This window comes from Rhamphochromis longiceps, linkage group LG22 (genome assembly GCF_057381845.1).
Source record: "Rhamphochromis longiceps isolate RC_006_pf linkage group LG22, R_longiceps_female_GT1.1, whole genome shotgun sequence".
Lineage (NCBI taxonomy): Eukaryota > Metazoa > Chordata > Actinopteri > Cichliformes > Cichlidae > Rhamphochromis > Rhamphochromis longiceps.
This window is the reverse complement of record NC_140577.1, coordinates 9107226-9120852: the sequence shown is the minus strand read 5'-3', so window position 1 is coordinate 9120852 and position 13627 is coordinate 9107226. Positions and strand designations below refer to the sequence as shown.

Genomic DNA, 13627 nt, shown 5'->3' with positions numbered 1-13627 from the left:
GAGCTGAAGTTTTAGACTGTTTTGCTTTCTAACATTTAACTGAGCCATCGTTAGCCTGTTCTAGGCCTCAGTCACACAGGCTAAGAGTTTAGTTGCCAAACCTTTGGCAGTCGCAGGTCAATAGGGAAAAATGCACGTTCCCTCAATAGCTGGTGAGCGGATTGTTGTTTCTTGGTGATGGTTGCTGCACCAAAAACCCCTGTGTGATTGTTTTGGTTGCTCGAAGAATGCTTCCATCGCCTGGAGTTTGCAGCGAAGACTACCAAGTGACAGTGAAACTTAAAACAGTGCGATTAAGATCAGAAACGGTAAGACTCGTGTTGTTCTCTGAGGCTCGCTGGACATGGGAGCTCAGTCTTTAACGTATTCTACAGATGTGTGGTGAAGGATTCCTCTGCTTCTGCATCACTGTGTGGCATGGCAGAAAATAAGTCTTTGCTGACGATCGGTCCAACACCACCACCATCAACTCCAGCAGATGCAGGAAAAGTGTCTTCTGCATCTTGAAAGACCTTACTCACCCAGCACACACACTGTTTGTTTCACTTCCCTCAGGCAGGAGGCCGTGGAGCATCAAAGCAGGACCCCCAGACTGAGGAAGACCTTCTTCCCTGAGGCTGTAAGACTGCTGACCTCGGGTGGTGCTCTGTAGTCTGCTGCTACAAGCTAAAGATGACAGGCATGAGAAACCACTTGAGTCTTCACACTGCACTTTCTTTGAAACTTGTAAACTGTCACACTGTCATTTTATTATTGATAGTTAATTCACGTGGCTATGATGCTTCTTTGGTCCCAAATAAAAGCCAAGAAGGTTAAAAATATAATAGAAATTTATGCAAAAAAGAAATGCAGCTTTTAAGGCCTTTACACACTGGAAGCGTCCGTGTGATTATTTTGTGCAATAAAACATTTTTCAGACTCACCAATCCTAAATGCAACCCTCCACACCGACCAAGTAATTTCCTTGGATGAGTTTATTTAGTTATTTTTTCAAACCAATTTTTCAGATCCGAATAAATAGATCTGACCAGTCAGACCACAGCATTTGGCAACAATACACCCATAGCTCAAAACACGCACTGGTACTGAACATACAATGATATGAAAATAGTGAAATAACACTAGTTTATGTCAAACGCTCGGTGTAATGGCCTTTTCTTTGATCTCCTCACTGTGTGACTGATTAGACAAGCTGGCATCTCTCATGCAAACTACAGGCAATCGGGTAGCGACTGGAGAGGTTTCTGGCACAGCACCGTAACCTTGTGACTAATTTCACCTAGCAACTGCCGGAAACCACTCCCCAACCTGTTGGTAGAACACACATTTCTCCATAGCAACGGGTGGTAACCAAGGAGTTGCAGACCAGACTCTAAGCCTTTGTGACTGAGGTCTTTCCTTTGCTATTCCTTTTACAGTGAGTCCAAACGTCTGCCATGAAAATAAAACCCTACATTTTTTTACTTTAAAGCTTTTAAATGTCCCAGAGGAGACGTTTGCTAACAGGTGGCTAAATGAGAGTGGCACCGTTATGGCGTGTTTAATCCACGTTCTTACTTTTTACCAAAGCTAGAAATGGTTAAGTGCTTCTTAACAAACACATGGGTTTTCCTTTTAAATGCATATATTTAGCTTTTGTCATGTAACAGCTGTTCTCCATCTAACTATGACTGAGAAATGAGTTTTCGGTGAAAGAAGCTTACTTGGCGCGGCACTATGTCACCCTGTCGATGATACTAGAAAATGATTATTTAAATGTCATTTATTATCTCTTCACAATGCGAGGGTGAGAGGGCAGTCGGGGAAAACTACACAGCGGTGGTCAGTGGCCGGCACGGGGGACCCCTCATAGGGCAAAGAGGTGAGGGAGGTGAGGCCTGGGGTGCTTTAATAAGAAAAAAAGGAAGAAGACAGATGAGACGAGATGGAGAGGATTCGCTGCAGATGGCTGCCGCGGCCTGACCGAGTCCTTTCCAGCTTTCTCCTGTCCTCGGAGGACACAAATCACCAGCTCTCTGCCTCCCGGTGTCACTCTTCTATAGAGCCTCTGAGCTCCCTGGGGCTTTTCAAAGCCTCGGCTGCTGTTCACTGACTTTTATCGGTCCTCTGGGAACCAACATGCACCAAAACCCTGCTGCCATTCTTCCCATAGATGGTCTCCAAAGACATTATCTGTCCGAGCTGTGCTGCACTTTTCTGCCTCAGTCCCTGCTTTAAGTACATATTTAAAAAAGAAAACATGTTCAGGTGTTAATACGAAGAGCAAAACAGTTGCTTTCCAAACTGTATATTCAGCATATTCAGCTATTGGCAAGCAAGGGCAAGGAGCATATTACTGGGTAATTAGGTCACATTAGTGTGTGGTGGTCATAATAATAAAACCCTGTTTACAAGAACAAGCATATCCTCTGTGGCGGCTATATCAGTTATGTCTACTCTACACTAATGTTAGACACAGGGGTCATTTTCAACGCTCAATGCCGTGTTCACGTCATAGTGTAATTACCAATTTACCACTTATAAACAGCACTGGCGTCAACACTAATTAATACTGAATGGGGAGGCTGTTTGTTTAGTGTTTAAATAAGCCAACCGACTCATTATTTCCTGCTAATGGTCAAATGGACAAAATGACATGAAACAGTTCTGGTGCACATGTAGGACTAGGACTAACTGGCACTAGATTGCAGTACGAGAACAGAACATCCTTTATTTCCAAGCCTTCTGCACATACCATGAACTACCGAGGGACATCTTTTGCCCTTGACTGTTAGCTTTAGAGTAGCTATCCGTATATAAGGCAGCTTGCTTTGAGTGGGCACTCAAAGTGCTTTTTACTCAAAGCCTCATTCACCCAATTACACACACATTCATATACTTTTTTGTATACCTAACTGCCTCGTCTAAGGATGCAATCACAGGCGACTTGAGGTTCATTATCTTGCCCAAGGATACGTCGACATGTAAACTGGAGTAGTTAGAGAATCATTCCACCGACCTTTCCCTGTACCTTCTGAGCCACAGCCACCCTAACTTAATCAATGCAAGCCTGTGATCCGCTCTCACTGGGAATTCCTCAATCATGGGAAATAACTGTAATCTCAAATCCCACTGGATTCCTACTGTAGAATGGAAATTCTTTTGTGTCCATTAAAATGATCAGAGTGGCTGTTCTTCTAGGTGTTGCAATAAAGTTTGAAGTCCAGACATCCATAAAAAAATAGGATATATGAGGTTTAGAGGCAGGAATAGAAATTGGCAGTAAGTGTTCTGACTTAAATAAACAAAACAACCCCCCAGAACAGCGCTGCTATTATTTTGGATGAATGAAGATGGAAAAGGAAATAGCAGTGACATTTGGAGGTTAGCAAAGCGGAGCTAGTTGATGTAAAATCACCGTGTGGCATGCTATAGCGCTACGGTTAAGCTAATATAAACACATTAGCAGACCTAGAATGGCTAAACTGCTTTCAGTGCAAGGTCCATGGTGCAACCAAGAGAACATCTGCAATGACCCCATCCACAAGACGAGGTTAGTCATTAATGCTACAGTCACAACAGCAGTCAGAGCCAAAATTATTGCGACTTTGTGCAACAAATTCCATCGTATTTGCACTGTTGGTGACTTCTAGAATATTTTTTAACTGGATTAGATGACAAATAAGACTGACTGTGTGGTAGTATGTGTCCAAAAAGTATGTACTTCACTTCTGTTAAATAAAACGTTTGTCCTCTGGTAAAATTCTGAGGCTAGACCTTACTTGGAGCCAGTTTGATGCACCTTCTCTCCTTATGTCCCAGAGCGGGATGAAGCGCTTATCCAGTAAAATTCTAGTCTGTTACTTTGGATTCCACTTTTATCCAAACACGGCACCTTCGAAACCAGAGGGTGACATCATGGTTGCCATGTCCGTATTTTATATACAGTATGTGAACTGCCTTTATACTGCGTATTATCAACAAGCACACCACTTAAAGTTGCTTTGTCTGCTTTGACCACGTATTTTTCAGTTTGAGACATGTCAGTCTCAATACAAAGAGTACTAAAAATAAAGCTTTGCACTGCAGACATGACCCTGTCTGGTGATGTTCAACACGAACACCTGCTTCTTCACTATCGATGCACCATTCAAGAAAGTCAGTGTAAGAAAAAAAAGCAACAGTTTAAGAAGAAGATTTTCTTCATATTGAACCTTTGCAAGCTACCCAAACAACATAAAATGTGACTCTTTTTCCCTGTGTTTGGTCGCTGTGGTTTATCAAACGTTTCCTGATTAGTAAGCATTTGGGCTGATGGCATGCTGGCTCAGAGCGAGCCAAAGTAAAAACCAATCTCCCCCCTCATGTTACTGTAATCTGCAGCATGTGACCTCCTCTGACGGAGGGATGCTGGAAAACCTGCAGGGCTCACCAAACCAGTGGCTGCTCTGCACTGAGAGGATTTAAGGGGAAAAAACACAGAAGCTCTGGGACACGTTATATTCCCACTGGTAAATCCTCTCCAACTCATTACCAAATCCTCACTGCAGGGCTGCTAAGCTCTAAAGAGAGACGGACCAGGTGCCAGTCTTTTTGTAATGGAATTGCACGGCGGTTTAAGTGATTGCATCAACAATTGCCACCCCTGATAAATTAGATTAGACGTAGAAGAATCCTGTTTGCACACTGTTGCTGTAAGAAACCGAGAAACTTCATGATAATCCAAAGCAAGCATCAGATGAAACGCTGTTAGCGTCGATCTACATTCTAACCACATGGCTGATTGCAGTATTGCGTTTGTGCCAGCGAGATTGGGTTTTATTCACAGCGAGGAGAGATGTGATTGGAGCTGTCAGAAAGGAAAATGACTGCAAAAATGATGCCGAAGAAAAGCTTGGCAGCAGCAGCTGTGACTGTGATGGGGAAACAATTGAGAAAATAACTGTTGCATTTGTGCTAATGGAAAAGATGCCATTAAGCTAAACCCATCAAAAAGCAGGGGAAGCACTATGAATTTCAACTCTGCTTTTGTGAAAAAGATGTTGATTTGGTGAGGCAAAAATATGATCTGATAATTAATTGTTCATCTGTTCTGAAAACGTGTTTGCATGGATCGAAGACGCACGCGAAACACACTTAATAATCGGAGATGGAGAGGCTTCAAATGCTGCTCTAACACGTAATTGATAAATCACTGCTTTTACATGAATGATTAAAGGATTACACACAAACAAATGCAGCATATAATCTCTGTTTTCTAACATACAGCCGCCTCCAGCGAGTGATTGGTGGAGCTGTAACTGGGAGAAGAGCTGTGGTTTTCATCCACGGGAGCGACAGCAGATTAACACAGAAACTCTGGAGGCCTTCGTTTGGCGCCGAAACACAGAGCTTTCACAGTAACACGCATGAGTCTGAGGCTCACGCTGAGGAGCTGCTCGTGGCATCTTGGTAAACAAATCTCGGTCAGTTGCCTGATCTTCCCTCTGCAGCTGTAGAGACCTTGGGATTCTCTCATTTCCTGAGACTCAAAGTCGAAATTAGATTTACAATTAACTTTGTTTTGCTACTAAATGCAATTTGCTGTGAAAATAGCAGCATGAGGGCAGAGGGCTGAGGTGTGCCGACGGCCGTGATTTCTGCTGCATGCTTACTTTAATTTTTCTTTGATTATTGAGATCTCAATATAACGAGACGCGAAAGAAGAAGCTGCTGACTTCGGTCACCTAGTTAATAAAACCTGAGGGTCAAAAGTTCACAAGAGGTTCAGAGAAGAAACCAAAAAGACTCACTCATCACTCATTGAAGTGCTAAACACATTAATAAATAAATAATAATGATCCAGTGAAGTAATGTAGTATAATACTTACTTTTACTTTGGGCATTTTAAGCATATTTTGATGCTAAACTTTTCTTACGTAGGATAATGACTTTTATTTAACAACCTAAATGATTCTTTCACTACTTTTCATGTAATCTGTATTATGGCACATGAAAGTGAAAATCATGCCTTGTGTTTTGTACAATATTTATTTGATTTGTTTTTATTTATTCCACTGAGAAATGGGCACTGAGCAAAACCACCTCGTAATAAAACTACACAAAAAGTTGCACCGTCTTGAAGGTGTGTTGCTTCAGATAGCAGCGAGGCATGAAAAACAATCCAATTCCCCCAGTGTAACAAAGTCTTCAGTCAGGTAGGAACATGGCATTTTTTTTGTCAGTTCCTTGAAGCATCATCTAAATTAACTTTAATTTCACTCGTCACAGGGAAGTAAAAACTGCATGTATAAAATTACCAGACAAAAACTAATTTAAATCAGTTTTAAAAAGCAGGTTTTTGCCCTCTAGAAGATATGCCTCTTCCATCTTTATTGTTTCCATGCCCCATGAACTTCTCTCTCTATACAGCATTTTATGACACCACCAGATATTTTATCTTTACAAGGCCTGAGTTATTAGTCGCTTTATTTAGCTGTTTTATTCTTTAGAACTTCCCACATACCTGTAGCTCCCATTTCCCAGAGGAAGATTATGTGTTTTAAACTTCCTCTGGATCGTTCACACGTTAATGTCACGTTGCAGTCATGCGAGAGTCATTACAGTTGCAAGAATAAAGGTGTGAATTGGCATCAAACCTCCTGAGACAGGATGTCAAGACAGCCTTGTAGTCCCAGCACCACTTTGAAGTGAAGAGAAAAAAAACAAGCAAGCTTTCGACTTTTTGATGTTTCACATTCACTAGCTGTTTAATTTGCAGTGTTCCCTAAATACACTTTAACAGTGCATTATTTATTTTTCGCTTAGTGATAGCTGAGCAGTGTGATCTGTTAACGTTTTTGGAAACAAGTTTGAAAGGCTCTTTCCACACATGAGGTCCAAACAGTTTGAACAGAATTAGGCTGGGATGTTTCCCACAGGTGTCCTCACTCACACGTGCCACACAGGACTGGACAGGAAACGGTCCAGTTCAAACTATTCAAAATACTCCCCGTCTCTTGAGCTTATTTGATGTCTGCGAGTCTGCTTGGGTCCCAGTGGCGTAAATCTCATCATCGGCTACTGGCTGTTATCTTTATATGTTGCGTACCCTGAAAGCAGTTACATTGCTTTTCTGAGCTTCTGAGACAATGATGTGGGCAACAAATCATTGTCATTTATTTTATAAAGAACTCAGAAGCTTAAACACGGATTTAAATCAGAGGAAAGACATGCTTTTTCCAACTTCCACCCAGTATTCAGAAGGTGTGAACATCCTGGTCCAGCATCACGGACGATTTTGGTGACTTTGGTGTAACTTACAGAGCTACAATATTTTCTCCTTCCACATTATGCAGATCCTACTCATGAAAAATACACACACACACATCTGTACTCTCAGAGTATTATGTAGCACTGAGATTTGGGGAATCACAGCAGGGTGTGCGTCAAAGAGCAGGAGTCACGGCGAGGGCAGGACATCACCGAGTCGCACTAACAGGTCACCGTGGAGACAGATAAAAACTGGCAGCACATCAGAGAATTAAGATCTCAGACTGTGAACAGAGACACGCACATATTTGCTCAGAGGGGGAAAAAACTACAAGTGGAGCAGTAACCGTATTTAAAACCTCACTAAAAGAAAGTGGAAGTTTTGTTGTGTTTGAAATGAAGCTTTTGCAATAAAACACTAAATCTAATTTTCCACATTAAAGTCTGCTTGTCCTTCTTTGGAAACCTGCTGCTAATCTCGGCTAAAGGCTACATTAGCTGCTACTAGCATAACACACCCGAATCTGCAGTTGCATTGAGAATAAGGAATAATAAAGGAATAAAAAAGTCCAAGGCTGTTTTAAATCCACTCTATAGTGGGCATGTATAAAAGAGGGACACTGTTATGTTTGTGCATCCATCCATGCAGGAGGGCAGCAGTCAAAGCAGAGAAACCCAGATCTTCCTCTCCCCCCACCTCGTCTAGCTCATCTGAAGGGGATACCAAGGCATTCCCAAGCCAGCTGAGAGATATAATCCCTCCAGCATGCTCTGGGTCTTCCCCGGGGCAACTCCTGCTGGGATATGCTTGTAACATCTCTCCTAAGAGTACACCCGGGATGCATCTGTTCAAGGACCCAACACATGCGATGGTTGTGCTTACTGGTTTTCACTTTACTTATCAGTTGCACAGACAAAGACACAGTCAGTCCAGACCTCTGTCTCTCCCTTCTCCGCTCGTCTGTTCCTTCACTATGAAAAGAAACTGAGACCTCCATCAGTCCAGTCGCCACCACCTGTGGCCTCACCTGCCTCCTAGAGATGGGCAGACTGATCTAAACATCTATATCGATACCAACACTGGTAGTGGTATTTGATCGATGCTAGCGCTAGGACTGATAGGATGCTTTGTTTCTACCCTCTTAGTATGAAGCGTACTGAACTGTGTTAAACATTTTTTTCTTTGGAAAATTAAAAAACATACATCAGTTATAATCTGTGAAAAATGTGCAAACCTTTTTGTGCTGACTGTCATGTGAATTGTATTTATAGCCTGTAGCACATTTAAGCAACAGTGGCTGAGCCAAAGTGCTTTAGAGGCTGGCACAAAAAGAAATTGCTAACTGATGATGATTCATTTATAAATCATGTAACACAAGCTGCCTTTACAGGTTAAAAGTATTTGTATTGGTATCAGCACCACTGGCTGATTTTCATTTGAGTCAGAAAGGTAGAATGTTAAGTTATCAACCAACATCAAATTTAATTAGCATTGGCTGCAGGTATAAATTGTGTGTTGACTGGTAGTTTAAAAATCACCAGAATGTGAAACTGAAGCAGAGACTTCTTGGGTCATTTGTTAGTACAGTAAGCCACACAACATTTTTTTGGCTGATAATACATCTAAAATATCTCAAACAAGGTGGATAGGTCTGGTTCAGTCACAGACTGTTCGCCTTAATTGAGTTTAAAATGATCGGTTATGTAAAAAGCCCTCCGGGACTAAACAACAACAAACCCTGTTCAGTTGTTATAAGCATGTAAATCAGCTACAGAGACTGAAACCATGTTTGTAGCAGGCTGTAAACATGTTTATTCCTGCTGTAACATGGGAGTCTGTGGGGATTAACTCATATTTGGAGTTAGTCTTGAGTGGCCACCAGAGGAACTGTAGTTTATAGTCCTGGCTTTATTTTTTTACCACTTGTATTATGTAAGTATCAGTTCCTTCCACGGGACAGTTTGCATCAAACATTGAGACAACAAACTAAAGGACTAATAATGACAATTATGCAGCAATCTTTACTATTAAAGGATCATTTTCTTTAAGCATGTCCGTAAATCTGGTTCATACCAAATGGTTTATCTGTTCTTCAATTGTAAATATTCTGGGAAGAATTACACAAAAGAGCTCAAATTTATCTGCAGCTGCTGTTAGTTAGACCTGGAAAACACTCATGATTATTAATGTAAAAAAACATTTATTGTCACAATTATTGTTTCTACAAATCTCAAAACGTGAACAATGCAAAGGTAGCACGATTTTCAACGGCACTGTAGAAACACACAAGGTTCAATTTAATCACACGTTTCTTGTTTTCTATGATTGGTTAGCTTTAACCATGATAAACAAGCTGGGCTTCAGTTTAGTGCGGCTTCTCCTGAGACGACAAATTTACACTTTATTTAATGCCGTACTTTTATTTAAAGTTCTGTAAAAGACTCCAATAGAAGACGTTTGTATAAAAGCAGGTTTCATTGTGAGTTTGTTCACAATAAAAGAAACATATCTGGACAACCAGATAGCACAATAAATAAACAAGGAATGTTCAGTTTCATTCCTCAGAAATCATTTAAATGACCTCTCCAGTGCTGGTTTGTGTTTATCAGTCTAACTATCAGGAAAGGGGATGAGAGAGGAAGCAGCTCCTGCGTCACGGGGTCCAGTTTTCTGTGGACGCGGGCTCATAGCTGCCACTCAGAGGACGGATAGAAGCGTCTTTACTGATTCATTATGTTGCAGGGAAACCTTAAAGCCACTTAAGGCTGAACATTTTAATGGGTTTTAAATACTGCGTAAAGTCGACATTCACTCTGTTCATGTGGCAAAACATGAGAGAAACACTAACAGAGAACTTAAGTAAACATTGAATAATGAATTTTCCCCCACTGTCTTTTTTCTTTCCCCTTTTATTACTTCTGACATAATTATCTCAGTCTGCAGGCAGCGGTGTGTTACAACACAAAAACATGTCCATATTTATCATCATAAAAAGTGCTTTTTGTTTCTGTTTTTTCAATCATATCTTAAAAAAACATCTTTATATTTCATAAAAATACAAAAAAGCATAAACAGTACGATACATATAAATGTGTTATAAATGAATATAAAAGTATTTCAGCTTTCAGTTTCCTCTGCGTGCTGAAGAAAGCAGATTCTCCCAGAAAAAATGCTCAGATTACTACTTTAAAATCCTCATATACTGCAAAATTGTTTATATGTATTAAAAGAAATTCTTGCTAAAGTCCAGCTGGGATGTCTGTGGCTGATATTTTCTCCTTAGATGTCGATGAGGTGTAGCTGTTAATGGTTTGACTGGGGGACTGTTAGTTAGCGGGCACCAGCAGGATGAAACCGTCTTTACTCTTCTTGAAATCAGCGATGGTTTGACCGGCTTTGGTCTCCACCGAGATGTTCTTGGGCTTGCCTCGCATGTGAATCTCCAAACCTGAACGGCAAACCTTCACAGGAAACTGGACTTTTTTCACCCTGGAAGACAACAACGCAAACATTTGGGTTTCAATAACTTTGCCAGAACTGATACGTGATTAGCTGATGGTTATCATGGTTACAGGGACCAGGATCACTCATTAAACTGCTGGAATATTGATCTGGTCAGTTAAATAGCAGAAGATGTTCAGACACAATTGCTCAGTGGGAAAATTACAAGGAGGTTTAAAACATGTGCACATCCATCCATGTCCATATACGGGCTGTAGAAATCACTTTTATTGCCACTTATATATTATCTTGGATATTAGACGAAAGTATGAAGCTGCTTTTGATTCACTTGGAGACAGACTTTTTGTTAAGCCTTTTTTGACTGAATTCCCAGATGCACAGATATAAAACTAACTTTGATCTTTATTTCATTTTTACCCAGACATTAAAATACAGGTCTACACAAGCTAAGATTCAAGAGTCCCAAACCTGCCCACTGGTGTGTGGGTTTTAGGAACATTGCATTAATTGCTGCTAATCCAAAATCTTGGGATACCAAAATTGCAGTCTGCTCCTCTTAGAAGTGTGTTTTGAATGTCTACCGCAACAAGACTACAACATTTCCAGAGCAAGTCAAAAAGTAAAAAAAGAAAAAAACCCAAAACTGAAGCATCACCACAAAATATTTGTTATTGATCACCTAACACCTGGCTGTTTGCTGAGTTCTCCTGATCAAAGCAGTATCCAGCCCCTCTGCTGACAGCTGGGGCATGAAAGTGTGCCCGGGCTCGCTCGGCTGCTGCACAGTCAGCTGAAGATGATCCACTGTGAAGTCGCTGCTTCCTCCTCGACCCCTGGGGATCCCGCAGCCTCAGCGTGGCTGCCTTGACCCCGCTGCTCCACCAAACACAAGCTGGCCCAGCACATGGCTGGATCTGTGCAGCATGCTTATAAAGACTCTAACACTGAATCCACCTACGTCATAGTCAGAGGCCCAGGGGAGTTTAAGGCTCAGACTCTGCTTGTAAGAATGTTTCTCTTGCGAATGTATTCTCTCCTTCTCCAATCAGCAAACACTCTCGGTTTCAATTCAAGTTAATGGCTTTAAAAAAGAGATGAAAGGCAATATTTACATAATGACTATTTGTGGATGCCTCTGAATATTGGTAATGTGACTGATGATAAAGGCTGGCTTGTAAAGATAAGCCAACTTGGCAAGCTTGAGGTTAGTTTGGCAAGACAGACGAATGTGTTGTTTCAAAGTGTTTGTGTCATCTTCTCCCCAGACTGCATGGTCGTCTTCAAAAATTTGGCTGGAAATCATAAAGGATAAAGTCCCATTTTTGGGAAGATTGCATAATTATTGTTATGCAACAGTGCTGGCAATCGTTGGTGCAAATCTGAGGAGAAACACCTGAAATCTTAGAGTTTAAATATGCAGTTTATTATAGTGTTATATAAATATATAATGCTATGTACATTAGTGGAATAGAGATAGGAATAGGGTGAACTGGATTATAAGTGTGCTAGGTTTTTGTGTGTGCATTGTGTTTTAACCCTTCACCAAACTCTGGGGACCTCCCATAAAGTCGGTTAAAAGTACAATAAAAAAATTATCCTGCATATTAAATATAATTTGAGGCTTTGCCCCCTGGCACTAGATTGCATATATTGCAATGTCCTGATCCAACATTGTTTGGACAAATATTTTTGGCTCCAATTAGGCTCAGGTTCATGAATACTCAAGTTTGTCTTTGACAAGCAAGAAAAATGTTTTTTTTCTGGAAGTGGTATTTGCTGGAACTTTCAGTTTTACCTCATGTGTTTGAATTGTTTCAAAGCAAAGACAAGTCTGTATTGAACATTTAAAGATGATGATTAGCATTAAATACATTTAACTTTCATTTTCATGGAACTGGTTGTCAAGTTTTTACTATAGCTAACCAACATGATTAGACTAGCTTATTTGCTAGTTTAGCAAATGAATTGATTTGCTGAACTAGCAAAAAAGCTAGTTCAGCTAGCAAATAAGCTAGTTCAGCTAGCAAATAAGCTAGTTCAGCAAATTAATTTTCTAATTCATTTGTTATAAACTAATCATGAAGTTTTTGTTTAGCCTAGCTGATGGTATTCAGGTTTCTCATGTGATGTCAGAGGCGCATTGCGTGCATGTGTGTACTCCCTGATGGGTTGGTGAGTGGTTGCTGGTTGTCACTAGGCCAAATAATAAGAGTGCTTCACCAAAAACCTCCTTTTCCCTGTACTTTAATGTCTAGCAGATTGTCAAGGTTCTTCATGGTTTGCATGGAAGACAGCGGGTTGTCTGCAAACACATTTGCTAACTTCTAGTTGAACTAGAAAAAAAATTGCAATGGACAACATATGTCTTAGTGCTGTAGCCAAAATGTTAAAAAAGTGAAACTTTTGCTTTGAAGGTAAAAGGGCTTAATTTCCTGTATTAGCCGCTTATATTATAACATTTATAAGAGAAAATGAAGCACGGTCACTCTTTTATAACTAAACAAAACTCATTAAACACATTGAGCTATCAGAGGTGTGATAGCTTAATGTAATAAACCATAACAGACAATTACAGAGAAATGCAGCCGCATTCTGAATAAAACAAAAAGATTATCTGGTGGAAAACCTCATATTTGGATCAGGTAATCAAATTGCTTAAAAATATGCTTCAAGTCAAGCAGTGGGGACATATTTCTTGAATTTTCTGACGGAAACTGAGATCTCTATTTTTAAAGTTGCAGATGCATTATTTGCTGTGCTCTTTCTAAAAGAGTTTGACCTCAGTCACTGCAATTTTCCAGAGCTGTGATGGTATTCATCATGAATCACCCCAACAGGTGTGGCCCTGCTGTTTTTTTCTCAGCCAAGCCAACCCTGCCTGGCTGAACCCCCAAACCAGCTGTCCAGCCCTGCTGGACTATGATAAATCTGACA

General features: G+C 40.6%; 1 protein-coding gene across 1 annotated transcript in view; it reads right to left on the bottom strand.

The window, feature by feature from the left end:
• Positions 1 to 9442: 9442 nt before the first annotated feature.
• myo1g (myosin IG) overlaps positions 9443 to 13627 on the bottom strand; it is a 65985-nt gene continuing 61800 nt past the window's right edge. The window contains exon 22 of the mRNA XM_085396123.1: positions 9443 to 10720. Within this exon, the coding sequence (XP_085252249.1) occupies positions 10558 to 10720 (163 nt within the window). The 3' untranslated portion in view covers positions 9443 to 10557. The remainder of the gene's footprint in view (positions 10721 to 13627) is intronic.